Below are 26,547 nucleotides of genomic sequence, written 5' to 3'. Positions count from 1 at the left end.
CCAGTTTTAAATTATTATTAATGAGTAAAGGTCACATAAAACAAACAAACAAAGCAATCAATCACTTTTCGAAAGGGGAAATACCGTTTACGTTTGTTTTTTAAAGCATTGATTTATATTTATTTTTATTTTTTGTTTCTTGTGTGTTTTTAGGCAGAGTTAAACGGGCAGCGTTGGGTGACTTGGTATCATGGACGACAGGGGGCGCTGGAGCAGGAGCCGCTGTCGGTGGTCCTCTTGGTGGTGTAATTGGTGGTGCAGTTGGATTGATTGGTTGTTTTTTATTTTGCAAAGAACCACAAAAACGTATGAGCTCAATTAGCAAGTCGCATTCCAAAATAGGTCAATATTTTCGCCGTACCGGTTGTCCCGTACGTTGCATAAATTTAGAAATGCCTTTTGGTTCACCTTTTATTTAAACTTATTCAGATGATTGTCTTAAAAGGGCTATAACTACGAAATATAAAAACTAAATGAAATAGGATGTTCTTGTTTCATCATTAATGAAAGTAAAATAGCATATCAAGTTTAAATAATGAGGATTCTGATTTATAGTTAAATATATGGAGCAGTTTATAAAAATATCATTTCATTTTAGCTAATAAGCCCCCATCTATAACTTGTGGAACTCCTCAACCATCAGATAGTGTTTCCGCCGAACCATTGGCTACGAGTGCTGCTGTCACGTGGAATGACCCTTCTTATTCTGACCCGGATGGCGACCGTGTGAGGTATACTGTATTTTAAGAAGAGCTTAAATAAATCTCATAGACAGTAGAATACAATATACAAAATACGTGTAGTTTCAAATTTGATTTGTTGAAAAATCTTATTAATTTGTCAGAATGATATTGATGATATCTCCCCTTTCCATAAGTAACATGACGTATAAGAACTTATAACTATTTATTGATATTAAATTGGTGGGGGTACCTGAATGTTTGAATGGTAGTTTGAACCGCGTTTCATTTTCCTGTCACTTTCAGGAAGCTCCTCAGCAGTTGCTTTCTCTGAGATTCAATGTAAAATGTCTTTGAAATATGTTTTTTATGTACTAGTAAATCATTCAGGAATTTTTTTCAATAGATGCGAAAACTTCTTTTTTTCAGCATAAATGGTGGACATCCTCCATCTGGGTTTTCCTTTGAACATGGTTACCATATAATATCTTATACTGCTACTGACAGTTATGGTAACATGGCAGTCTGTAGTTTTGGGTTTCGAGTAACAGGTAAGCAACAAACTCAGTCATCTTATAAAATGTAAAATATTCAAATATGATCTATTTAATATGAAATTAACCGTAACTGTTTTTGTATCACCAAAGATCAAAGCTTTTGAATGAAAAACTTTTGCTTGTACTATTTTCATGCTACATTATTTTTACCTTTTTAGCTCACCGAGCCCGAAGGGCCAAGTGAGCTTTTCTCATCACTTGGCGTCCATTGTCCGTCGTCCTCGTCGTTGTTGTCGTTGTTGTCGTCGTCGTTGTTGTCGTCGTCGTCGTCGTTGTCGTCGTCGTCCGTCGTCGTCCGTCGTCATTAATTTTTACAAAAATCTTCTCCTCTGAAAGTACAAGGCCAAATTTAACCAAACTTGGCCACAATCATCATTGGGGTATCTAGTTTAAAAATTGTGTCCGGTGATCCGGCCAACCAACCAAGATGGCTGCCATGGCTAAAAATAAAACATGGGGGTAAAATGTAGATTTTGGCTTATATCTCTGAAACCAAAGCATTAGCGCAAATCTGACATGTGGTAAAATTGTTTATCAGGTCAAGATCTATCTGCCCTGAAATTTTGAGATGAATCGGACAATCTGTTGTTAGGTTGCTGCCCCTGAATTGATAATTTTAAAGAAATTTTGCCGTTTTCGGTTATTATCTTGAATATTATTATAGATAGAGATAAACTGTAAACTGCAATAATGTTTAGCAAAGTAAGATCTACAAATAAGTCAACATGACCAAAATGGCAGTTGACCCCTTAAGTAGTTATTGCCCTTAATAGTCAATTCTTAGCAATTTTTCGTAAATTTTTGTAATCTTTTACCAAAATCTTCTCCTCTGAAACTACTAAGACATATTTCAGCAAACTTGTACACAATCATCATTAGGGTATCTAGTTTTAAAATTGTGTCCGATGACCCTGCCGCGAACCAAGATGGCCGACATGGCTAAAAATAGTACATAGAGTAAAATGCAGTTTTTGGCTCAAATCTCTGAAACAATAGTATTAAGAGCAAATCTGACAAGGATTAAATTGTTCATCAGGTCAAGATCTATCTGTCCTGAAATTTTAGACCAATCAGGCAACCCGTTGTTGGGTTGCTACCCCTGATTGGTAATTTTAAGAACATTTTCCCGTTTTTGGTTATTATCTTCAATAATAGTAAGGATAGAGATAAACTGTAAACAGCAATAATGTACAGCATAGTAAGACCTAAGAGTAAGTCATCATGACCAAAATGGTCAATTGACCCCTTAAGGAGTTATTGCCCTTTATAGTCATTTTTTACCATTTTCACAAATTTTGTAAATTTTTACAAAAAAAGTTTCCACTGTAACTACTTGGCCAAGTTCATTATAGATAAAGATAATTGTAAGCAGCAAGAATTTTCAGTAAAGTAAGATCTACAAACACATCACCATCGCCAAAACACAATTTTGTCATGAATCCATCTGTGTCCTTTGTTTAATATGCACATAGACCAAGTTGAACGACACAGGCTATTTAGAGCCTCTAGTTTCTTAACAAAATTAAGAATAGAAATGGGGGATATGTCAAAGAGACAACAACCCGACTAAACAGCAAACAAAGCCGAATATCACCAATGGGTCTTCAACACATCTAGAAAATCCAGCATTCGAAGGCGTGCTTCAGCTGGCCCCTTTACAAATATATGTATTAGTTCAGTGATAATAGACGTCATACTTAACTCCGAAATATATAAATGAACTAAAAATTAAAATCATACAAAACTAACAAAGACTAGAGGCTTCTGACTTGGGACAGGCGCAAAAAGCGGCGGGGTTAAGAATGGTTTGTGAGATCTCAACCCCTATACATCTTGCCAATGTTGTAAAAAACAAACACAAAGCAATACACACAGTAAACTTTAGATTAAATGAAGTCCGAGTCCGATGTCAGAATAGATAACAAAAGAAAAAAAAATGACAATGATACATAAATTAACATTCGAAGCATGCCAGCTCCAGACCTCAATTAAACTGATTGAAAGAGTAATATGTCTTCATCATATGAATATTGTTGATACATTGTACTTGAAATATAACAATCTGTGAAAAATAATTAAATAAACTTATTCGCAATTTCCATCTTTATTTTTGCCTTGGTTTTCTATTAACTACTCATAGCGCTAAAAGTGATTTGATTCCCTTTTGGTGTGTTTCTGAAGGAAGTTTTAAATTAGTTCAGGATCTAATCATGGTTGTTTTTAATTATATGATTTTGATAAAATTTACATGTATGGTGATTATACCTATTTCCAATTTGCATGTGATTGTATAGTCACGAAATTCTACGAAATTTTATTTTTAGTGAATTACTGTCGCCAGAGTCTTTACGTTAAAAATGGATTTGCTGTATGTGATCCTGAAGATAAGATTTATGGAAGTGTATGTCAAATTCATTGTAATGATGGCTATCAACTGACATCTGACAGCGTATCAACAAAAACGTGCGAAGGCACATCATTCTCTATTGGAAAGATTGAATGTGAAAGTAAATAGTATTAGACTAGATTTGATCTTCATTCATAAGATACTTACAGAAACAATTTTTTTTTATAACAACAAAGTTTTAATAACAACTAGTGAATCTTTCTACTGCAAAGAACATTTTATGAATGCGAGAAAAAATTTTAAAGCTAAACTGAATTAAAAAAAGGAAATAAAGGGAGGTGTGCAATATTTCAATCTAACTGCAACCAAACAATCAAACATTATTACCTTCAAGGAAAGACTGCAAGCCAGCATACTCTCTGCATCAATAAACAGGTTGTTTTCACAATATGTTAAGTCGCAATTTGTCTTCAAATGGACTAGTTTTTTTTTTTTACATAAAACATACTTTTCTTTAGGAACGAAAATAACAAAACTAGTAATACAGACTTTTTAACTTTTAAAATCTTGGACAGAAGCTTTCTAATTATCATTACCCAAATGAAAATTGAGATTTGTGTTATTCATTCTGCCTTTAATTGATAAATGGATATGGTTTTGTCCAGTCAAAACTACACGTTCACACAGCTCCGTCTGCCGGACTTAAACTATACGAACTAATACTTCATGATTAAAAAAATCACTTTTAATGTATTTGTAGATAAATGCATGTACATGTTTATTCAATTTTACTTCCTAAATATTTTGCAATTAATTCAACTGATATAGGTTATTATTACAGTTTACGGTTGTCTTTTTTATTGAATAACTAATCTGTTTTAGGAAAGAAATGTTCGATTCCAGTTCCACCTTGCAATGGCAACTATACCTGTACAAATGATTTATATGAATATGATTCGGTCTGCTATCCGAAGTGTAGTGCTGGGTACGAGACGGAGCTGAGCCGATACTTGAAATGCAATGGCGATAACTGGGAAGGAACAAATACCATACTCGCCTGTGAAGGTTCAAATACTTTTCATCATATTTTTAATACAAAATTTGTCAAATAAGCTAGATAACCTTATCTTATCCATTTATCGAATGTTTAGAAAGATCAGGATCTGCTTACTTTTCCAGAGGAATCTAAGATCAATTCTGGTGGTGTTGCACACAATCTTTAGATTTATGTCTTTTGTACTGTTGTTTGTCTTTTCGTCGTTTCATTTTTCTCTCGTTGGTTTGCCATGGCATTGTCAGTTTGTTTTGACTTATGATTTTGAATATTCCTTTGGTTATGATAAATTCGTCTCAATTTAAAACGTATATATTTCTTGTATTTATTTTTCTTGGATCATCTAAAACATCATATAAAGAAGATACATTTGCAAGTTACTCTGGTAAGGTTGTTAGTTTTTGATTTTTCATTACACAAATTTGATTTTATGACGTCACACACACATTTTTTTCTCAGAAAAATTGACCATGTACATATTGTTATACTCCTCGATTAACACATAGAAATGAATGGGATGGAAATATTCAACTCCTAACTATAACTGTACAAAATATGTCCCATTTCCGTTTGTGAAAATTTGAATGAGTGTGTTCCCATTTTAGTATCTAACCATTAAAAAAACTATACGAACCTCTCCCCAAACAATCAAAGCCCACCTTACCCCTCCTAAAAGAAACAAAGTAGCGATCAATTTCTGAATTTGATAAAACTCGTTTTAACACCTGCCAGTTTTTATGGAACTTGATTGGAAATTAAGGCAAATGGAGACAAACAACAGTTTATTGAGTGTACAAAACACAGCATAGAGATTTTCGCAACACGAATCCCTTCAAAACCGGGGATGATCTCAGGCATCTGTGAAGCCACGTAAACACAAGTGATTAAAATTAATGTCACAAAGCTAGCGACACAAGTTATCAAATATTTCATAAGCTGCAAAATTGCGATTTATATATTACAAATATATTTTTAAAAATGTAGCTTATACACAGTTTTGGTGAGAGTGAAACTTTATTATTAAAATTGATGCAATAAATTAAGGCAAGTAATAAAGTGATAAAAACCTATATACTCTCTGCAGCCTCGATATATTGAATATTACTTATTTGAACATTTTCAATTAGATGCGGAACCCCCCGAGTTTGTAAACTGTCCAACTTCCATTATCCGTTATGCTGATAGAGGAGGTGACGTGGCAACAAATGTAACATGGAATGAACCAATTATAATCGACAATTCTCAACAAAGCCAATCATGTGGGGATCAAGGTAAACCGCTATTGAAGCAAGTAGAAGGATTACCACCTGGCTCTGATTTTTCTGCAGGTTTTCATCTGATTAAATATGAAGCAACAGATGGAAATGGACTGACCGCTTTTTGCAGTTTTACTGTTATTATTGAAAGTATGTTTTGATTATTCACATTTTATTTGCCATATATTTTTATCATTTTAAAATGTTAATTACAGTGTTGTAGTCGAAATGTATGAGGAATACCTAAATATAAATGCTTTTTGACAAAAAATCTACCCTTGACCAACATTTTAAAGCTATTTCTTTCACCCTTTTTATAAACATATCTTATTTGACCATCTCTTCTACTTCAGACATCATATACTTCAGAAAATCGTCTTACTGCGTCAAATTCCAGACAATTAAACTTGATGGATTTTTACCTCAATGTTGGTTATAATTAGAATATTTTTTAAAACGGCGTTTCTTTTAGAATCTGTGATGGATGAATGATAATCTACTATGTCAGTTATCAAAAGTAATGCAGATACTATAATTTTGTATTTTATAGCTATTTCGTGTGACCCATTGATGCCGTCTGACAAATTTTTAATCTCACGATGTCCAACAGGATATACATATGGATCATCCTGTTCTTTCAATTGCTTCCTGAGTTACATTCTTAAAGGCAGTCAAAGTGTATCTTGTGAGTTAGATACAAGTGGTAAACATGGAGTATGGGCTTGGGCTAATGATACAGAATCATTCTGTGAGAAACTCAGTAGGTGTATCTTATTTTCAACCATATTTAAACTACAAATGTATATCATATTTTATATCACAATTAATAGTCACTAGAATATGTTATTTACCTTAGCCCCAGTATGACAATCAAGTAATGAAGATATATGTGCTATAAAGAAAAAAAGCAATTCTTTTAAATGTATTCACAAGGATGGGGGGCTTCAAACATCAACTAATCTATTTTTATTGATCTTCATTTTTATGTCTTTTTCAGTTAATTTATATTTGTATGCCTATCTTCTTTCATTCATATTTTATGAAATAGATCTTGAAAAACCTGCTCTTGCATTCATAATTTCAAAATCCGTTTAACAAATATTTTGTATATTTATTAGTGTGTCCAGATTTACCTGCTCCGGCCAATGGTGCCCTTGCCTGTTCAACAGTTTTGGGTAATCAAATTTGCACAATGGGTTGCAATGACAGATACCAGACTCCTCTGAAACCGCCGTCAGAGTTCGTGTGTAATGATGAACAAGAATGGATTAATGGGATGCCTCCAAACTGCACAAGTATTCTTATCTTATTTTTAATAGGATTATTTCTTAAGATATACTTGACTTAATCTTTATTCATCTACATAAGTCGTTGTAAAAAAAAAATTATGTTACGACTTTGACCTGCTTTGAACAAGGTATTGGTATTCATTAGAATTTATTCAGTATGTGTTTCATTTATTTATTGACATACGTTAGCACATTTTCAAAACTATTTTTTGTTGCATTTATCTGAAAGTTGAAGTATCTAAATTGTGAAAGTTTCCTTTTTTACGTTTCACAACCATTATATTTACGTGGTATCTTATGACCAAGAAGTATAATTGATACCGGTTTGTATGAATCGAAATACTAATAAAATTTTATTTTGTTCGGGTTTTTTTTGCGGCTTATCGTTTGGTTTTACATGTTTGTTTGTTAAATTGAACATCATATTGGAATTCTTTGGTTGAGCATGTTGAGACTACTGTTTAATTTTCTATTCAATATCGCCAGTTAATATTTATAATGTGTCATACATAGCTTCATAGTCAATATGATAAATCATGTCAATTTTTATTAATAGGCAGAAGAAATCCAAACTTGTCGGTAAAGCCTGGAGAATTAATATATTTTTATTCCGGAGACTGCAGTGATACAACTGTTCAACAAGGAATCAAAGAACATTTTATAACTGTTATGGAAGATTTGGCTTACAATAGAAACTGGTCAAATATTTGTCCGACATTTTGCAACATTAGTGATGTAACTGTTACATGTGGACCAACAACTGGAAGAAGACGACGGGACAGCGATGGATCATATTTTAAGCGACTGTTCACGCGATCAACAAATGAGATTACATTGACTTTCTCATTAACAATGAAGTGGATTGAAGGAGGAGACTACTGGGCAAATGATGATGAAATAGTTGCTGTTAGTGAAATACTCAAAGAAATGTCAACAAACGGAGATTTTATTTACAATGGACTTTCACCAGCTACGGTAGTGTTTTCGTACAGCTCTTTCAGATGCGAAGAAGGCTCTGTTCCCAATTACTTCACAGAAACATGCTGTAAGGGGCTGCTTAATTCTGATTTAATCATTAATAAAAAAAAGTTTGGTACCAGTAAAATAGAAGGTAGATAGATACAAAGTCGGGATATGAATGCATCAGCCTGCATCCTATACCAATATTATGTTGTTTAAATAGTTTCATAACGACGAGGGAAGATTCATCTATCAAAACATTTAATTAACATAAAATTTTGACGATAGTCATGACGCACACATTTAATGCAACAGTAGCTATAGAACGATTTTCAAATCTCATAAATATGTTAAGGAGATAGAAATCAAGGTGAAAAACAAAAACTGACAGAATCGATGAACTTCACAAGGAGCTAGATTGGTTTGCGACGAAAGGATAATCATCTCCTACTTTCCATGCGTTACCCACTTTTCGAATAGTATTACACTCAGCCAAAATGTCAAAATCGGAAACAGGACACACTCGGTTAAAAAAGTCAAACCTCTAAGCTGGTATCTAAAGATCTAAGACAGACTAATCGTCGGTCAACCAATTTGTAATGGTGATTGTAAAATCTGTCTGTGTCAGCTTGTCAGAGTCGTAACTTCCTTGTAATGTTAAACTGAGCATACAATTAAGGGATGATATAAGGCCTTTTCTTCAGGTCTTTTCCGTATCATATGAGTTAAGATTGATTGGAAAAGCGACGTTTGTCAAATATCAATTCAGTAAATTAAACATCAGTTCGATTATGTAAGCTTTTGTTATTTTCCTCTCCGTTGCATATGTACTTTTGATTTTTCGTTGTTATGTTTGTAATAAAAAAGAATTTTGTTTGCTTTCTTATTCAGTTGGGTGTGCTCCGGGTACCTATTTGTTAAAGGCAGCGGAGGAGTGTAAAGAGTGTGCCATAGGTTACTATCAAGATGAAGAATATCAGGCATCTTGTAAACAATGTCCTACTGGTATGTCTACTGAAGACGTTGGATCTAGCAGTCTTGCTGATTGCAAAGGTACGTTTATCAAATAAGTAAAGTAGTTATTAATAGGGGAAATCCACGAAAGTAGTAAGTGAAAACATATACACATATATACCTTTTTACAACAAATAACAAAAGAGTAGATCTTGAATTTTAAACTTACATTAAATGTTGTGTCCAGTTTTACCCTGCAAGTTGAAGGTTTAGTTAGCTCTTCAATTTTTGAATAAATTTAGGATTTTGAAATAGTTTGGCTTCAAATACCACTGAAGAGACATCTATGGTCGAAATACGCATCTGGTGTATTAAAATGTGTAGATTGAATGTTATTGGATGTTCATTTAAGAACTGTCTGTCGTGTATAATGTTTATTTCATGGAAGATAATTGTCCAGTAAGCAGGATAGAATTGAGGTTCTTTTTCTAGTGGAGAAATACAATATATCAACTCAACTTAAAATTGTCAGAAGTAAATAGAGTACTTGTGACAATTCTCAGATTCTTGGGAGGCAACATCGAAAAGAAAGACATTGTAATGTCATAGCATTGATGTTTTATTCTTTTTTTGTTTCGAAACAATGCAACGGAATTTTACTATACAAAAGAAATTCGTTTAGTCTTTTTAACAATCAAAACAAGTTTTAATAAAAAATAAAAATATTGATATTCATCTATGTATACTGTTATTGGTGATTCTAATATGACGTGCTTCTTAAGCTTTGAAAAGAAACCATACTTTATTATCCAATTAAATTAGTTTACAAATGCGTATATTGACGACGGCAGAAAAATAAATTTTATCAAATTGGTATACGCATTTAATGTATTTCATTAACCTAGGACACTTTCAAACACTAAAATGATACACTTTTTGTTACTAATACTTTTAATATGACAACAATGTGTTACAATTCGAAATTGGCATATTTGACCTAGATACCGCAACGTTCATGTTGGCTGTTCTAACTTCAAAATCCCTCCCTCTGAAAATCACAGTTCATCTATAAAAGGCATGACGTAAAAATGATTTCATTGAAACATATGATCTGACGATAAAATATAAAATAAGGTATAGGTTATTTATAACGGTTGTACTGAAATGACAAAATTGTTTCATATTTATGATAAAATGGATTGACCCTAGCAGGGAATCGAACCCCATTCTCCTATAAAAAAAAATAGGCGTAATTACCAATATACCACCAAGGTTTCCAATCCATTTTACAAATGCAACAAGATTGTCACTCAGTATTAATTTTGATCATCATGTAATACAGCATTTGAAATCGTCAGATGCACAAAGGCGTGCCCTAAATTCATCATCTTTACAGGGTGGCTACCGCAAGTATAGTCCAAATTATTATCACGTCTAAGCTATTAATGAATAAGCTTTATTTAGACTCGGCAAGGTATATAAACATAGACAAACATAAGCTCTAATGAGCTTTTAACCGACATAAAAAGCAAGAAGGCGTCCCAGAAAAAAAATTAAAATAGCCTTGCCAGACGTCGTAATTATTTGGACTACCGCAAGCATGAATGAATCTCTGTCAAATGGCCCCTCCTTCCAAGTCTAGAATGTCAGCACAACTTTATCAAGGAATTCTCTATCAGATATGAACATATTTACCAATGCTAGTATAATCGGCGGAACATTTACAATTAATTTAGTAAATAAAGATCGACCTACCCGATTCTCCTTGTGCATCCACCGCCATTGACAACTGACTGTGAAAATGTGCGTGTCAGAAATAGACCTCAAAGAAAAAGACGTTGAATTATAACTTTTCTGTTATATTGTGACACATATTGTTAAGGTCATAAATTTGATAATTTCTGTTTCAATTTTGAATTTTAGAAATTTACAACTTTGCGAAATTAAACTGGTTTGAACTAGTTGGATAAATATCGACAGGGAAGTTGATGGAAGAGCCTACATAAATACTGTACACTTATGTATAGCGAACATAGAAATTACCGTTATTGTCCTAATCAGAATCGAAATAATTGATGCCAGCTATACTTTATTTTAGTTTTAACATGGGTAGGCATTATATTCGTGTTATTTTAGCCCCCGTTATCGCTCTGGCAAAAATAATCACGAATATAATGCCTACCCATGTTAAAACTACAATAAAGTATAGCTGGCATCAATTATTTCTTAATTCATGTTAATTTAAAAAAGAAAACATGATGAAACTGTAAAATGGATAATTTTGGTATCATCATATTTCTAAGAATGTATTATATGCTCTACTTTAGGACTAAACCAGCATATCTTTTATTTTTATTTTAGACATTTGTCAACCAGGAACTTACTCGAATACTCGTGTAGTTCCCTGTTCAATTTGTGCGATTGGGGAATACCAATCATTAAAAGGATCGTCCACTTGTTTGAAGTGTACCAAGGGAAAATTTACATCAACCCTAGGTGCCACTGATGTTACAGATTGTAAAGGTATTGAATTTGAAGCCCCAGGAAAGCTATGCAAGATAATTAATGTGATCCATGAAGTTCAAATACTTACTTGAATCTTTTGAATTTGAGATGCTAACAGTGTTTTGTTCATACCTTTACCATTGTATTTCTTTAATGTATAGGCTTTTTTTTAAAGGAGAGGGAAAAGAAGATATTTCTCATAATTTTATCTTAGATATAAGCTAACATAATGATTATAATACTGTGATTACATAATACTTAAATTCATTCCAAGTAATCAAAGTAATTTTTCGTTTACGCTGCGTCCGAATGTGAACTTCTTAAAATTAAATATAATCATGTCAAGAAACAATGTTGGAATATTCAAAGTGTGCGTTTAACATTGAACATTATGCAATAAAAAAGCTAAAATACTAAAATGGTAGAAATTGTTTAAGTTATATGTATCAAATTGAAAATCTGAGGAATAGATGAGCAAAGTAATAAAAGATGTAAAAACAAAATACGGTTAAAAAATAAGAAATTTGTGCGTTAAAGTCTTTTTCCAATAAAACAAAGTTATTATCATTTTCTTCATTTTCTTGTTTTACTGTTTCGAGATAAATCATAACAATTACTTATTCTTTAAAATTGACATTCATCTCTTACAGATTTTGATGTCATGATTCCCGAAGATACACACATCAGCTTCAGTCCAGTTACTACTAGTTCGGATGATTTTTCCATCAGTTTCTGGTTATTTTGCCCTGAAAATTGTATTTCATTTATCACTTTGAAAATAAAGGAATTCACATTTGATGTTGGAAAAACGTTGACTGTTTCTCATTCTGGGTAAGTGATGAACATGAAAATGTTAAGATGAAATAGACTACCGAAACTCAGGATATCCTAAGAATTAAAAAAAAATATGACGAAGGTACTTTTGCCTATGTAATTTCCCAACACTTTAAATTTGAAGTACTTAACAAATACCTGATTAATGAGTTCTCTCAAGTTTGAGATTATTTCTTAAAATGATTTTTAGGAATCAAGTTTATGCTAACAGAACTGTATTAATCATATTTCAATATATCTTTGTTTTAGAGAAAATGACATAAAATCGCTTGACGAATTCAAATCTAAGACTTGGATCAAAATTATTCTTGCTTGGACACAGTCAAAGACTGAGCTGAATGTGCATGTGAATGACGAAATGCTATTGACCAAAGTGTTTTCTGGTGGTATTGACGGTAGTTTGGCTGTTGGAGATAAATTAGAAATGTTTTCCTCAACGCATAGTAAGTATCCATAGTGTAGTTCGACCACTTCAAAATATAAATTGCTCTTACTTGATCGATAAAACAAGAAAATGTATGTACCAATTCAGGAATATGGCAGTTGTTATACATTCGTTTGATGTGTTTGAGCTTTTGATTTTGTCATTTGATTAGGGACTTTCCGTTTTGAGTTTACTTCGAAGTTCATATTTTTGTGATTTTACTTTTAACACCCTTTGTACACACTTGGAACACTAATTTGTTTTCGAAATATATCACATTAACAGAAACCAAACAGACAACAAAATTTACAATGTGCATTATTTCAAAACGCATGAATATCCAGTCAGTGAAATTCTTAATCAATGGGCTTAGCTTTTTTGCAACAAAACAATGTTTTGCGTTTGGGAATGCAGTTTAACACACTTATGTGACGATAGTGTGAAGAAATATTGGTCTTAATGTTCTGATGCCAAGTCAAATAAGTGCAATGTAAAGAATTAAAATCAAAATTAACTGCTTTACAGTTTTTACACGACAAAATCATTGGAAAACAGTAAACTTTCTCCTCACATTACACCGATTATATGTTTGATTTTACTTAGTTTAATTGCTCTTACTTGACCGAGTACCAGGATGTCCTACCAAAAAAAATGTAAGCTGTCGAAAAATTATAATTCGGAGTCAAAAGTCGGTAATATGTAATAGTCTATTGTTTCTAATTTAACACATGTTGCCGTTACTTATGATCGATGGTTTATTGCATTTAAAAAAAAAAATCTTTAATGTATTCTGATTTGTAATATAATGTTTCTGGCCTCACAGTCACGCATCACATGTCCTTTTTATTCTGTTTTCATGTGTCAACCGAACATGATAATATTAACGAATATGTGCCATTTCTCGTAAACATAACACTCTTCGTATTTAATCTGACTTACCGAAATAGATTTATCAACGGGTTTGTCCTTACATGAACAACACAACAGGTGCCACATGTGAAACAGGACCTGTTTAACCCGAGGTCACATTATTTTAGTGGGGTACTTGTTATTCAGGCTTTAATTTTCTATGTTTTGTTTTGTGAACCGTTCTTTGTCTCTTTGGACTTTTTTTCCATGGTATTGTCAATTAAGTTGACCACCCCTTGGTTTCTTCCGCCTCTACAAATGCAAAGTGCTAACTCAATGTTAAAAGTTTCAAACGCTTTTAAGTGATAATTTTGAATGTAAAAAATGTAAGCTCCAATAAAAAACCGAAATTTCTTAGGCGGGGGTCACTCATTCACGATTTTTACTGCCGTCCATGACACGACCATTCCCGATTAAAATTTGTCAAAAGTCTGATCAAGATCCTGTGAATCGTGGATAAAAATTCAAACTTTAAGTAAAATTTGTAAAAAAATAATTTAATCACGACAACAATCAGATATTGTTCAGGAAGCGTCGATATTCAACCGTTTCCAAGCGAATTTATCCCGATAATCCCGTTCTCAATCGGCTTGTAATTCAATTTGTATCTTTCGCCAGGTAAAATTCGACCAAGTATGTTACGACTGCGTCCCGATTCTACCGAATGTAATCCGACAGAGATCAGACAGTGACCAGACAGTGAACCGACGCTGACGGAAGTTATCCGTTCGAAAACTGTCGGCATAATCGGGTTGAGCAGGTACTGTCGGAACGTTATCATATTAAGGTCCGCTCTATCGCAATGCAAACGGCTTTGTCTGGTCTCAGTCGTATTGTATTCTGTAATTGTCGGGACTCTGACGTGGGTATTATTGACGAATTTCGTATTAATAACGGGACTGTTCCGGAACGGTTTCGGCAAAAAACGGTTCGCAATCCTTACAAGATCTGGATGCAATCTGGACTCAATCGACAGAAAAACAGCAATGAAAAATTTCTCCAGATCATTCCCGTTCCACATGACACCGTCCAGAATACACAAAACATTGTAAGGATTTTGATCCGATACAGCAGAATCTGTCACGACATAGGCACGATTGTAATCAGACTAGACTAAATCGGCTGAGTTTTCCCGAATGTTACGGGACGCACCTAACTGTCGGGGTGCTTCGCCGAACTATTCGGACCCTTCCCGACCCGTAGGAAACTGTTACGAAATTAAACGATTGCGTTCAGACAATGATAGGACATTCCAGATGATTGAGGATAGTAATCCGACTTTTTCACTTTTCGTTTCGTATCGCTGTCTGATCTCAAACGGGAGCAATAATCGGTAATGTGTGAACCCCGCATTTATCGGGATAAATTTGCTTGGAAACTGTTGAATATCGACGCTTCCTGAACAATATCTGATTGTTGTCGTGATTAGATTTTTTTTTTTTAAATTTTAATTAAAGTTTGAATTTCCATCCACGATTCATAGGATCTTGATCAGACTTTTAATAAATTTTAATCGGGAATGGTCCTGTCAAGGACGGCAGTAAAAATCGTGAATGTGTGACCCCAGCTTAAAGCTGAGTTCACACATTCCTGATTTTTAATGTAGTCCTAGACAGGACCATTCCCGATTTAGATATGTCAAAAGTCTTATCAAGATCCTGTAAAACGTGGCTGGAAATTCAAACTTTTAACAAAATTAGTTTAAAATTATTTTTTTATTAAATCACGACAACAATCAGATATTGTTCAGGAAGCGTCCAAAATCAGCCGTTTCCAACCGAATTCGTCCCGATTATCCCGTTCTCAATCCGATTCTTATACGATTTATATTTTGCGCATGGTACAAAACGACCGAATCTGTTCCGACAGACAGCGTCCCGATTCTACCGAATGTGATTCTACAGAAATCAGACAATGAAACGACGCTGACGGAAGATATTCGTTATAAAACTGTCATCATATTCGGGATAGTCAGGTTCTGTCGGAACGCAATCCTATTACAGTCTGCTGTACCGCATTGCAAGCGACTTTGTCTGGACTCATTCGTATTGTGTTCTGTAATTGTCGGGACTCTGACTTTGGCATCATTGCCAATTTTCGTAATAATAACGGGACTATTCCGGAACAGTTACGACAAAGACGGCTTTCATTCGGGTTGATCTGGATGCAATCTGAATTCGATCGGCAAAAAAACAGCAATGAAAAATTTCTCCAGATCATGCACGTTCCAGAGGACAGCGTCCAGAAAACACAGAACATTTAATCCGATATTTCAGAATCTGTCACGACATAATCACTATTGTTATCCGACTAGACAAAATCGACTGAGTTTCCCCGAAAATTTCGGGACGCACCTTATTTTCGGGGTGCTTGGTCGACCTCTCCGGACCCTTCCCAATCCGTAGGAATCTATTACGAACTTAAACGACTTCGTTAAGACAAGGTCAGGGCATTCCAGATCAATGAGGATAGTTATCCGACTTTTTAACCTTTCGTGTCTTAGCGCTGTCTGATCTCAAACGGGAAATATAATCGGCACTGTGTGAACGCCGTATTATTTAGGAAAGTCTATTACAATATGTTGTAAAAATGCCATTTATACAGAAATGAAATTTTGATGCACAGTAAATTTAAAACTTAGATTTTATGATAATCAAATATTCAACCGAACATATTTTGAGTTTTCAAATGTCGACGTTTTATTTCTATTTCAGAAATTTACTTGTCAGGTTTAGTACTGCACACACATTTCACATCAGATATCTATACCAGAACATGCTCACCGGTGACAACAGATGCAGTATACACAATGTCAGATTTCCTGACCATTGACAACAGCGATATTGAACTACTGGTATCTAAATGTGATGGTGAGAATAATGTAATATCTTTGCTAAACATTTCCACTGCCACTGCTGGTGGATATTTCTTCCACCGCGAGGGTATCACCAGACCAGTTTTAAGCACTTCTAAGTTGACCAAAATAAGTATTGATAAGGTCATAATAAAAAAATGAACTGTTTACAAAACTTTCAATTTCTTAAAATACTGATTATTTTTAACCCAAAAAATAGATTACGATGGCTGTATTTGGCAAAACCTTTGATGATGTTGGGTCCTCAATGCTCATTAACTTTGTACTTTATTCTGTTTTTTTTTAACTTTTCGATCGTCTTTGATGGGTGTTTTGTACACAAACTGTGCGTCTGGTGTACAAAATTTTAAGCCGGGTTTCTTTGATGAGTTTATTCGCAAGACTGCTTATCTATATTATTATTAATTGAAGTTATAACCAAACAGAACAAGAAACTATTCAATGATAATTAAGATGTACTGTAAATAGAAATATTCACATTGAAGACTTGGCACAATTTACAATATAACTTTTATAAAGACACTTGGTCAAAGTTAATGTTTATTGTCATATTGCTATCTTTTTGTTTATTCTTTTATTGGGGACGTACAAAACACATCTCCATTATTCTTTATCGAAAAAAAATATTTGAAATCATCTTAATGCAGTGGAATTACCTGCGATGAGGAAAAAAATGGAAAATCTTAAGGTTAAGATTGTTTTCGACGCGTACGACACGTTACCTTTGTTATAAAACAATAAAGACACAATAAAAAAAATTGACGCATAAATATTCAATTGTATAAAGCGATCATGCAAATTGAACTAAACGAAGATGTACTTAAATTGATGGGAAAACCATCTGCAGAAATCTAAAACGTTTGTCACGCTACTCGTTAAATCTTACTAAACACGGTTCTTTCAAATTAAATTCAATATCACATTTTAGAAATAAACGAGTGTTTTTCAAATCCATGTGGAGATGGTAACATATGCTACAACAAGAAAAATGGTTATAATTGTACCTGTTTAAATGGATACAGAGGTAGTAACTGTCAGACACCACCAGACTTCTGTATTGGAAATAACTGTACTAATGGAGCAAATTGTGAGAGCCAGCAAACAAATTATACTTGTCAATGTGCATCTGGATATAAAGGTCCTTTCTGTGAAAAAGAAATAGGTAACAACCTTTAAATTTATCGTTAAAAGAATATTTTAAATAGTCATTTAAGCTTTTTGTCTGTTGCAGTTCTTATACATTCTTGATTCTCTAATATTCGTTTGTGGGCGTTCCAGATGAAGGTTAATCCAGAAAAGCACGTCGGACGCATAAAACGTATTTTCATTTTCAAAACTGAATTTTGATTTATCAAAAAAAAAAAACTTAATGTAAAAAAAAATGTTCTAAAAAACCATGTTTCCTTGGTGTACAATTAATAATCTTTTTTTATAATATTAAAATGATTTAGTCAATGGTGGATGGAGTTCATATTCAGCATGGTCTGAGTGTTCAAAGTCCTGTGAAGGTGGAACTAGATCACGTTTAAGATTTTGTGACAGTCCTGCTCCTGAACCAGAGGGACAATTTTGCATGGGAAGTGACACTATGGTCGGATATTGTAATACTGATTCATGTCCTGGTATAACTTTGTTTAATATAAGTTATGTTGATATATATATATAACTTGATGACGGGCTTAATAATAAAATTGCAATTACATAAGCAAAAGTATATGCGCTTTGAAATATGCATCTGTGATTTTTGATATGCGGCAGAGTAAAACTTATTACTTGGTAGATAGCAACCCTCCCTTTTTCTTCTTTATAAGTACACTAACAAAGGCAACATAAATGATCGATCAAATAAAAATCAGAAAAATTGAAAGAAAAGTACCACATAGAAATAAAATATGTAGTATGATATTTTAAAGGCAAGGCAAAACCAAGGCAACTACACATAGATCAAAGTCCAGTGATGCGTGCAAAAATAGATATTTGTATTTTCAGGGAACAACACCCGAATGTAGCCATATAGTTCACTAACACAGTAGTCAGCAATTTAGTGTTGACATGAATCACCATTGATATGGTCATACTTATAAATTAACTACGTTGTATTTACAAAACTTTGATTAATTTTGAAATACTAAGGATGTTTTACCCCAGAAATTTATAATATGAGCTTAATTTAGCAAAACCTTTCGGAATTGTTGGTCCTCAATGCTCTTCATCTCCGTATTGTGCTTCAAACGTCACTAATGAATCTTTTTATCCGCAAAAAGCGCGTTTAAGGTACAAAATTTTCATCCTGAAATTTATGGCGAGTTTATTTATCAATTATTTCTTTTATTGCAATATTAATATTGATTGCAGTCATACATTGTTTATTTTAATGATTATTTATATTTGTTTGCAGTTTGTAAACCATACTATGAAATAAAACAGTTCAAGAACGAGTTTAATTGTACCATTATTAATGACCATATATCATGCACTGTGACGTGTAAAAATGGATATGTATTTTTACCTGAACACCCACCAAATGATATATATGAGTGTGGAAAGACCACCAACTTTGTGTGGTCGTATACACCACCAGCTTGTGCCCGTAAGTAAAGATTTATTTATATCGTATATAAATTTAAATCATTGACATTATCAAAAGGACATTCTAAAATCAAATTGCAGTAGAAGAACCCTTTCAACATATTTGATTTAAAATGTGTTGTTGTTTCTTATTGATATGATGCAAGAGAGAACGTACACATTAACACACAATAAAAAATGTGTGATGGGAAATATTTTATACCTACACTAGCGATAACCAAATTCTTTATTTAGACGAGGTTTACAATAAAAGCAAAATACTGTAAACCAACAACACTTTTTTGCTCTTTGTCATTTTGTTGTCTTTTTGACACATTTTCCGTGTCCATTCTTTATTTATATTTGTTTTCATGTTTTTTGCGAATTTTGCAGTGAAATGTTTTCGCGATTTCCAATCATTATAACTTTCATTCAAGAGACGACCCAAGAATACCATATTCGAGCAACAAATTTACGCATATTTGTTTTATATACAAACTGCGAAAATTAGATGCTTAACAAAAACCTCATCAGATGCAGACGGATACTTGTTTTACAATTCTTCTGACTTTTGCATTACAAATTTTGTGTATAATTAACCTTGCATTATTTCAATTGTGTTCATCGAGTGTATAATGCTCTTAGTTTATTCGTGTAAGTTATTGAACTATCAATGCTACTACATCACTTTTTTAAATTCTAAACAGCAATTGGTCTTCCAATACGTCTCCAAACCAAGTACGCAATCAAATATGACTCCTCTGCATGTACCCATGAAGATAACATAACGAATGAGATGACATCTCGAGTACAAAGTCTATCATGCGTTGAAAGTGCAACATGCCAAGTATCGGTAAATACAAATGGATGTGGTGGTGGTACTGGCAGACGACGTAGATCTACATCAGAACTTGAAGTTATTGTTACCTTTACATCAACGCTTGACGAAAGTAATGATTTGGATATGGAAGCCTTTTATGCATCAAAAATAGGTATTCATTGTTTAATTTTTTGTCTCTATGACACATTCCTCGTTTCCATTTTAATTATAATTATATACTGATGGATTTGCATTATAATTTGAAAAGAGATTTTATGTAAATGTCACAGATTTTGTGGGCTGTTATTTTTACATACTGATTATCATATACCTTTGATTCTTACATCACTCAGATAATTTTTTTTTACGATAAGAAGTGGCGTTTTTATTTGTTTTAAAAATTATAGTTATGAAGTTGCATTTTTAAAACCATAAACAAAATACATGATATTTTCTACATATGAATATTTATTTACAGTTTCACAAGAACTAGCTGAACTTATAAATATATACATAAACCAAGTTACAACAGCACAACAAATGATCAACACTACGGACTTTTATACTATAGATGTCAATGGTGACGTATATACAACAAATTTTTCGAATATCAACCTTACGTCTACTGTAAGCTGTTCTCCAGGGAAAGTAGAATATCAAGCAGTTTGTGGTAAGAGCGCTTGTGTGTATATTTAATGCTTTTATAATAGAATTCTTACACACGCGAGATGACAAAACATGAAAAATTATATAACGTTCTTACTTTTAGTGAATTTGATATGGGACACTCAACTGTAACTTACTAATGTAGACGAAACGCGCGTCTGGCGTACTAAATTATAATCCTGGTACCTTTGATAACTATTTACACCACTGGGTCGATGCCACTGCTGGTGGACGTTTCGTCCCCGAGGGTATAACCAGCCCAGTAGTCAACACTTAGGTGTTGACATGAATATCATTAATGTGGTCAATTTTATAAATTTCCTGTTTTCAAAACTTTGAATTTACCGAAAAACTAAGGATTTTCTTATCCCAGGCATAGATTACCTTAGCAGTATTTGGCACAACTTTTTGGACTTTTGGATCCTCAATGCTCTTCAACTTTTTTCTTGTTTGGCTTTATAAATATTTTGATATGAGCGTCACTGATGAGTCTTTTGTAGACGAAACGCGCGTCTGGCGTACTAAATTATAATCCTGGTACCTTTGATAACTATAAACATTTAAAGATATCAGACATTTAATAAAGTACGGCAAACATGCATTTTGCCTCGACAAAACTAGTAAGTCGCACTCGAATACAAAACAAAATTGTAAGACCAAATCCATAAAAAAGGGCATAAGAAATCTTAAAGTCAAACAAAAATGAGCTAAATAGCAGGTAGAGGCAATATGTGCTTAGTGGTAGAGAACTGGCAATACTCTCGGGGACGTAACGTCCATCCGTAATGTCATTATTCCAGTGGTTGTAAAACTGTTATATTGATCTTCCTTAGACAAGTAGAATACATGCTTGTGTCTAATTGCTACCTTCTTATAACATGCCATAGACATTTGTTTATCAATTTCGGTAGCAATTAAGGAAAACACTTTTTCATCATTAAAAATGATTGAATAAATAGGTTATCGTATAATTGGTTGTGAATTGAATTATGTTAACTAATGTAATTTAAGTTGCATGTCCAACTGGTACATATTGGAGTGACGGGTTTTGCATATTGTGTCCTGTCGGAACATACCAGAATGAAACAGGACAGCAGAGATGTGAAGCTTGTCCAAACGGATATACTACATTGTACAGATCATCCAGAAATATTACTGATTGTTCTGGTAAGTCATACATAACAGAATATAAAAGAGGGACGAAAGATACCAGAGAGACAGTCAAACTCATAAATCGAAAATAAACTGACAACGCTATGGCTAAAAATGGAAAGGACAAATAGACAAACAATAGTACACATGACACAACATAGAAAACTAAAAAATAAACAACACGAACCCCACCAAAATCTAGGGATGATCTAAGGTGCTCCGGAAGGGTAAGCAGATCCTGCTCCACATGTGGCACCCGTCGTGTTGCTTATGAGATAACAAATCCGGTAAATAGTCTAATTCGGTAGGTCACATTTATGAAAGGGAAGGGGATTGTACTTACGACGTAAGGAACATATCCGATATCATTTGTGAAACGGTTATTTTACATGATATGGCGGGTCCATTCATAACACAAAAATCATAACACGCAAAGCAAAAACACAAAAGGCAAGAAGCATCGGTTATATTGCCTTCATATAAAGCAATAAACACCGAAAAAACTCTCACCTCACTGCGAGCTCAAAACGTCACCTAGCAGCGCCTTGGTAGGGATCCTTTGCATAAATGATAAGGCTAAGCTGAAGTGCAAACCTGAAACCGAACAGGCAACAACCTGAGTAAACCAGAAAATAAAAATTACCTCATTTGATTGTCTTCTGATTTTATTATGAATTTATATATCTCATTTAAGTAAACGACGAAACATTTTAAGATAAATAAAAAAAGTAAACTTTTTTGCAAAGAAAGATGCATTCGTCAAGCATGGTTCAAAATACTTGTATTCGTGAAGTGGTTTATTTAAATATACCATTTAACTCATGCCCGTTAGTCAGTTTTCACTTGACCTCGACCTCATTTCATGGATCAGGGAACAAGGTTAAGTTTTGGTGGTCAAGTCCATATCTCAGATACTCTAAGCAATAGGTCTAGGATATTCGGTGTATGGAAGGACTGTAAGGTGTACATGTCCAACTGGCAGGTGTCATCTGACCTTGACCTCATTTTCATGGTTCAGTGGTTGTAGTTAAGTTTTTGTGTTTTTGGTCTGTTTTTCTTATACTGTATGCAATGGGTCTACTATATTTGGTCTATGGAATGATTGTAAGGTGTACATGTCTAGCTGACAGGTGTCATCTGACCTTGACCTCATTTTCATGGTTCAGTGGTCAAAGTTAAGTTTTTGAGTTTTGGTCTATTTTTCTAATACTCTATGCATTCGGTCAACTATATTTGGTGTATGGAAATATTTTATGATCTATATGTCTGTTACGCAGGTTTTATTTGACCGTGACCCCATTTTGACGGTCCATTGCTAAGTGTTAAGTGCTTGAGTTGTGGTCTGTTTTTCTTAATTTATAAGCAATAAGTCAACTTTAATTGTTGTATTGAAGAATTGTTAGCTGTACATGTCTGCCTGGCATGGTTCATCTGACCTTTTCCTCATTTTCATGGTTCATTGATGAATGTTTCGTTTTCTTGGTTAATGTTGAGTTTATGTGACAGTTGTAATAAAGCTTTATATTTAGGTCTATCAACATAATATCAATGATTAGTAAAGAAAGCGAGACATTTCAGCGTGTGCACTCTTGTTTGATTGCATATTGTGTAATTGTGAAAGGTTAAATTATTCAAGTTTGTTTTCATATGAATTTATTTCAAGAAAACACTTCTTTTGTTTTTGAATGCTCTTATTTTTCATCATCAATAATTTTCATATAAGATTAAATTTCATTTCTCTTTAAGAAAATAACACAGCAGTTACACCTACTTCATCAAGTACGAATGCAGTTACTACAATTTCAACCTCAACTTCAACTTCTACGTTTTATGGTACATCAAATGGTGCGTTAAAAGTGTGTTTACAAAAATGATAAGGTCAAGTGACGGGCAAACTTTGAACCGTTTAGGCAACAACCTGAGTTCATCAATAAATAATATTTACCTAATTTTTTGTTATGAATTCATATAGGTCATTTAATAAAGCGACGAAACATTTTAAAATGAATAACAAAATTACACTATATGACCAAGAAATATTTATTGGTAAAGCATGGTTCAAAATACTCATATCCGTGAAGTTCTTAATCTAAATAGACCAATTAGCTCAGAAAACTTCAATACTGGTAATGTAGTCATGTTTGCAATGAGTTATATATGGATCGTATTAACACATGATACACGTGCTATATTTTAATGTTTGTTTTTATCTGCGGTTTGTCTTTTGGGCATGTGATAAATGTTTGATTTCCCATTGTGTAATTGTCAATGACAAAAACATTCAAGTATGTTTTCATATGAATTTATTTTCTAAAATAGACTCTTGTTTTTTAAAGTTCTTATCTGCCAAAATCGCTTTTTTAAAAGATGTTTAAATTTCATTTCTTTTTTTAGAAAATAACACAGCAATTACATCAACATCATCAAGTGCAAATGCAGTTACTACAAGTTCAACCCCAACTACAACTTCTACGTTTTCTGGTACATCAAACGGTGCGTCAAAAGTAGCCCTGTAAAAAATTAAGGCTAAGTATCAGTGCTAATCTGAAATCATATAGACAACAACAACCAAATAAGGATAATTACATAATTGTCGTTTGTTTTCGTTATAAATTTATAAAGTTCATTTAGGAAAGTGACGAAATATTTAAAAAAAAAAGAAAAAAAAGTAAAACAAAAACCTCTTTATGGCCATGAAATATGTATTGGTGATTGAAAATTGAAATACGTATATTGTTAACATTAATAGACCATTTAGTTCAAATAGTTTAAGTAGCTATAATACAACGTCATGTTTGTTTATATGAGATTAAATTTCATTTCTATTTTAGAAAATAACGCAGCAATAACATCTAATACAGAAACAGTTACTACAAGTTCAACCTCAACTACACCATTTACGTTCTCTGGTGCATCAAATGGTGCATCAAACGTGTCTAATTCACCTGATGTTAAAGGAGAAGACGAGGAAGATATTTCCGGTAAAGATTATAATGTCTCTTTTTGAGCGAAATTAATTTGTCTGATTCCTTTGTTGCATATAGTAACTGTTTGAGAGGGTCTTAGCTTGCTGGAACTAGATAACATATAATTTCAATCAGTTTGTTCATAATTATTATCAGATACAATGTATCTGCAAGTTAGCTAACATTAGCTATATATTTGGAGATTGAATTCAGGATAGGCGTTAAGAAATCCAGAAGAATATTTGAACTGGCATGGAATAGAACATTTAAAAAAAGCATATTCAAACTAGATAATGTCTAATATAATAAGATGAAGGTTTTTTTCATAACTTTAAAATTTCTATAGTTTTGGTAATCCAAAAACTAATACAATGTGTACGTTAGTATTTGTATACATTTTTTGTTTTGAAAAAATCGAATAATTTTGTGTTTTTTTCAGCCTTAACAACAGTTATCATTCCAGCTTCTGTAACTTTACTAGTTGTAACAACTATATTGACGTTTGTGGCATTGTTTAAATACAGACAATATGTCAGGTTTGTGTTAACTGTTCTTATTTACGTTTTCGTCTTTATCTTTGTAATTTATTCAGACAACTCATTCTCAATTTGATGTTGAAATCAGAGAACTTTTAACCAACAGAAGAAATGTCTCAATGTAGAAGAAATATATACTTGTATAAAATAAGTTAAACTTATGTAAATCTTCAATTAAAATTTTGCACTGTGACTTGTATTAACAGTTGTCTCATTGGCATTCATAAGCATCTTTTTATTTTATTTTAAGAGTTTTGATAACAAAAAATCCAAATGAATCTTTAGTGCAAATTGCTAGATATCATTACATTCAAAGAGGTGTGAAAGATACTAGAGGGACAGACAAACTACTAAATCGAAAATAAACTGACAGAGCCATGGATAAAAATGATAAAGACAAACAGAAAAATAATAGTACACAAGGGACAACATAGAAAACTAAAGACTAAGCAACACGAACCCTACTAAAACTGGGGTTTATCTTAGGTGTTCCTGAATGAATAATCAAATTTAAAAAAAAATGGAGAACATTTTAAAACGAAAGAAAGGCAAAAGAGAAACGACAAAAGGGACACAGGAAAAGAAAGAATCGCGAAATTAGCGAAAACCAAGCAAACATGAATAATAAAGTAACTGTAATTTTTGAAGATCATTATGTCGATAATCGTTGTGCAATTTATGATGCAGACAAAATAAATAAAACAAATATGGTTAAAGAAATTAAGCCATTAACAAAACGAGGTAGAATTACGTTTTCTATTTAATCATTTCTTTTCCGTTTAGTCATAAAACGTTTTCATCTGTTTTATTCAAACACCTTTTATTTGAAGTCCCATATTTTATTCTTGCATTGAATATATCATTTCTTTTTCAGGAAAATACATAGACACAAGCTAACTAAACGACAAAGCATTGCAAGTTTAAACATGGTCTACCCAACACTGTCAGGAAAACCTGATGTATGTGGTTTACCACCTGTCAGTACATGTTAGTTCTCTGCAAACTGAAACATTCAGATACTCAAAAAAGATTGACATTAATTATTAAGATTTATAACAAAATCTGAAAAAATAAATTTGACTGTTCAATTCATTAGAATTCATTCCCTTTTTAAATAAAAGATTTATGTGATGATGTACTGAACAATATGAAGAATAGATCGTGTTTAACACAAATATATAAAAGTGAAATTCGA

The 26,547-nt window shown here is 33.0% G+C and overlaps 1 protein-coding gene across 1 annotated transcript; it reads left to right on the top strand.

Moving 5' to 3' along the window:
- The first annotated feature begins 20 nt into the window (after nt 1-20).
- Nucleotides 21-26,547, top strand: LOC134726367 (sushi, von Willebrand factor type A, EGF and pentraxin domain-containing protein 1-like). Its single transcript, XM_063590768.1, has 26 exons — nt 21-24; nt 154-273; nt 599-731; nt 1,110-1,231; nt 3,562-3,744; nt 4,467-4,649; nt 5,766-6,044; nt 6,445-6,654; nt 7,013-7,189; nt 7,740-8,228; nt 9,035-9,196; nt 11,459-11,620; nt 12,253-12,433; nt 12,686-12,879; nt 16,484-16,639; nt 17,573-17,806; nt 18,096-18,266; nt 19,043-19,234; nt 19,920-20,204; nt 20,511-20,702; nt 21,710-21,865; nt 23,597-23,695; nt 24,245-24,343; nt 24,682-24,831; nt 25,256-25,352; nt 26,227-26,547. Exons 1-26 carry the CDS (start codon nt 21-23, stop codon nt 26,342-26,344), a joined length of 4,548 nt encoding a protein of 1,515 aa, XP_063446838.1. The 3' UTR covers nt 26,345-26,547.

Source organism: Mytilus trossulus, chromosome 7 (genome assembly GCF_036588685.1).
Source record: "Mytilus trossulus isolate FHL-02 chromosome 7, PNRI_Mtr1.1.1.hap1, whole genome shotgun sequence".
In the NCBI taxonomy this organism is placed as follows: Eukaryota; Metazoa; Mollusca; class Bivalvia; order Mytilida; family Mytilidae; genus Mytilus; species Mytilus trossulus.
Note: the sequence above shows the minus strand (reverse complement) of the source record. Positions and strands in the feature narration are given on the sequence as shown.

Bases quoted from the DNA above. Each gene is read 5' to 3' on its own strand.
- LOC134726367 (XM_063590768.1), top strand. The intron at 6,655-7,012 runs GTAGGTGTATCT...TATATTTATTAG, and splicing joins ATCATTCTGTGAGAAACTCA to TGTGTCCAGATTTACCTGCT. The intron at 12,880-16,483 runs GTAAGTATCCAT...TTTCTATTTCAG, and splicing joins AATGTTTTCCTCAACGCATA to AAATTTACTTGTCAGGTTTA.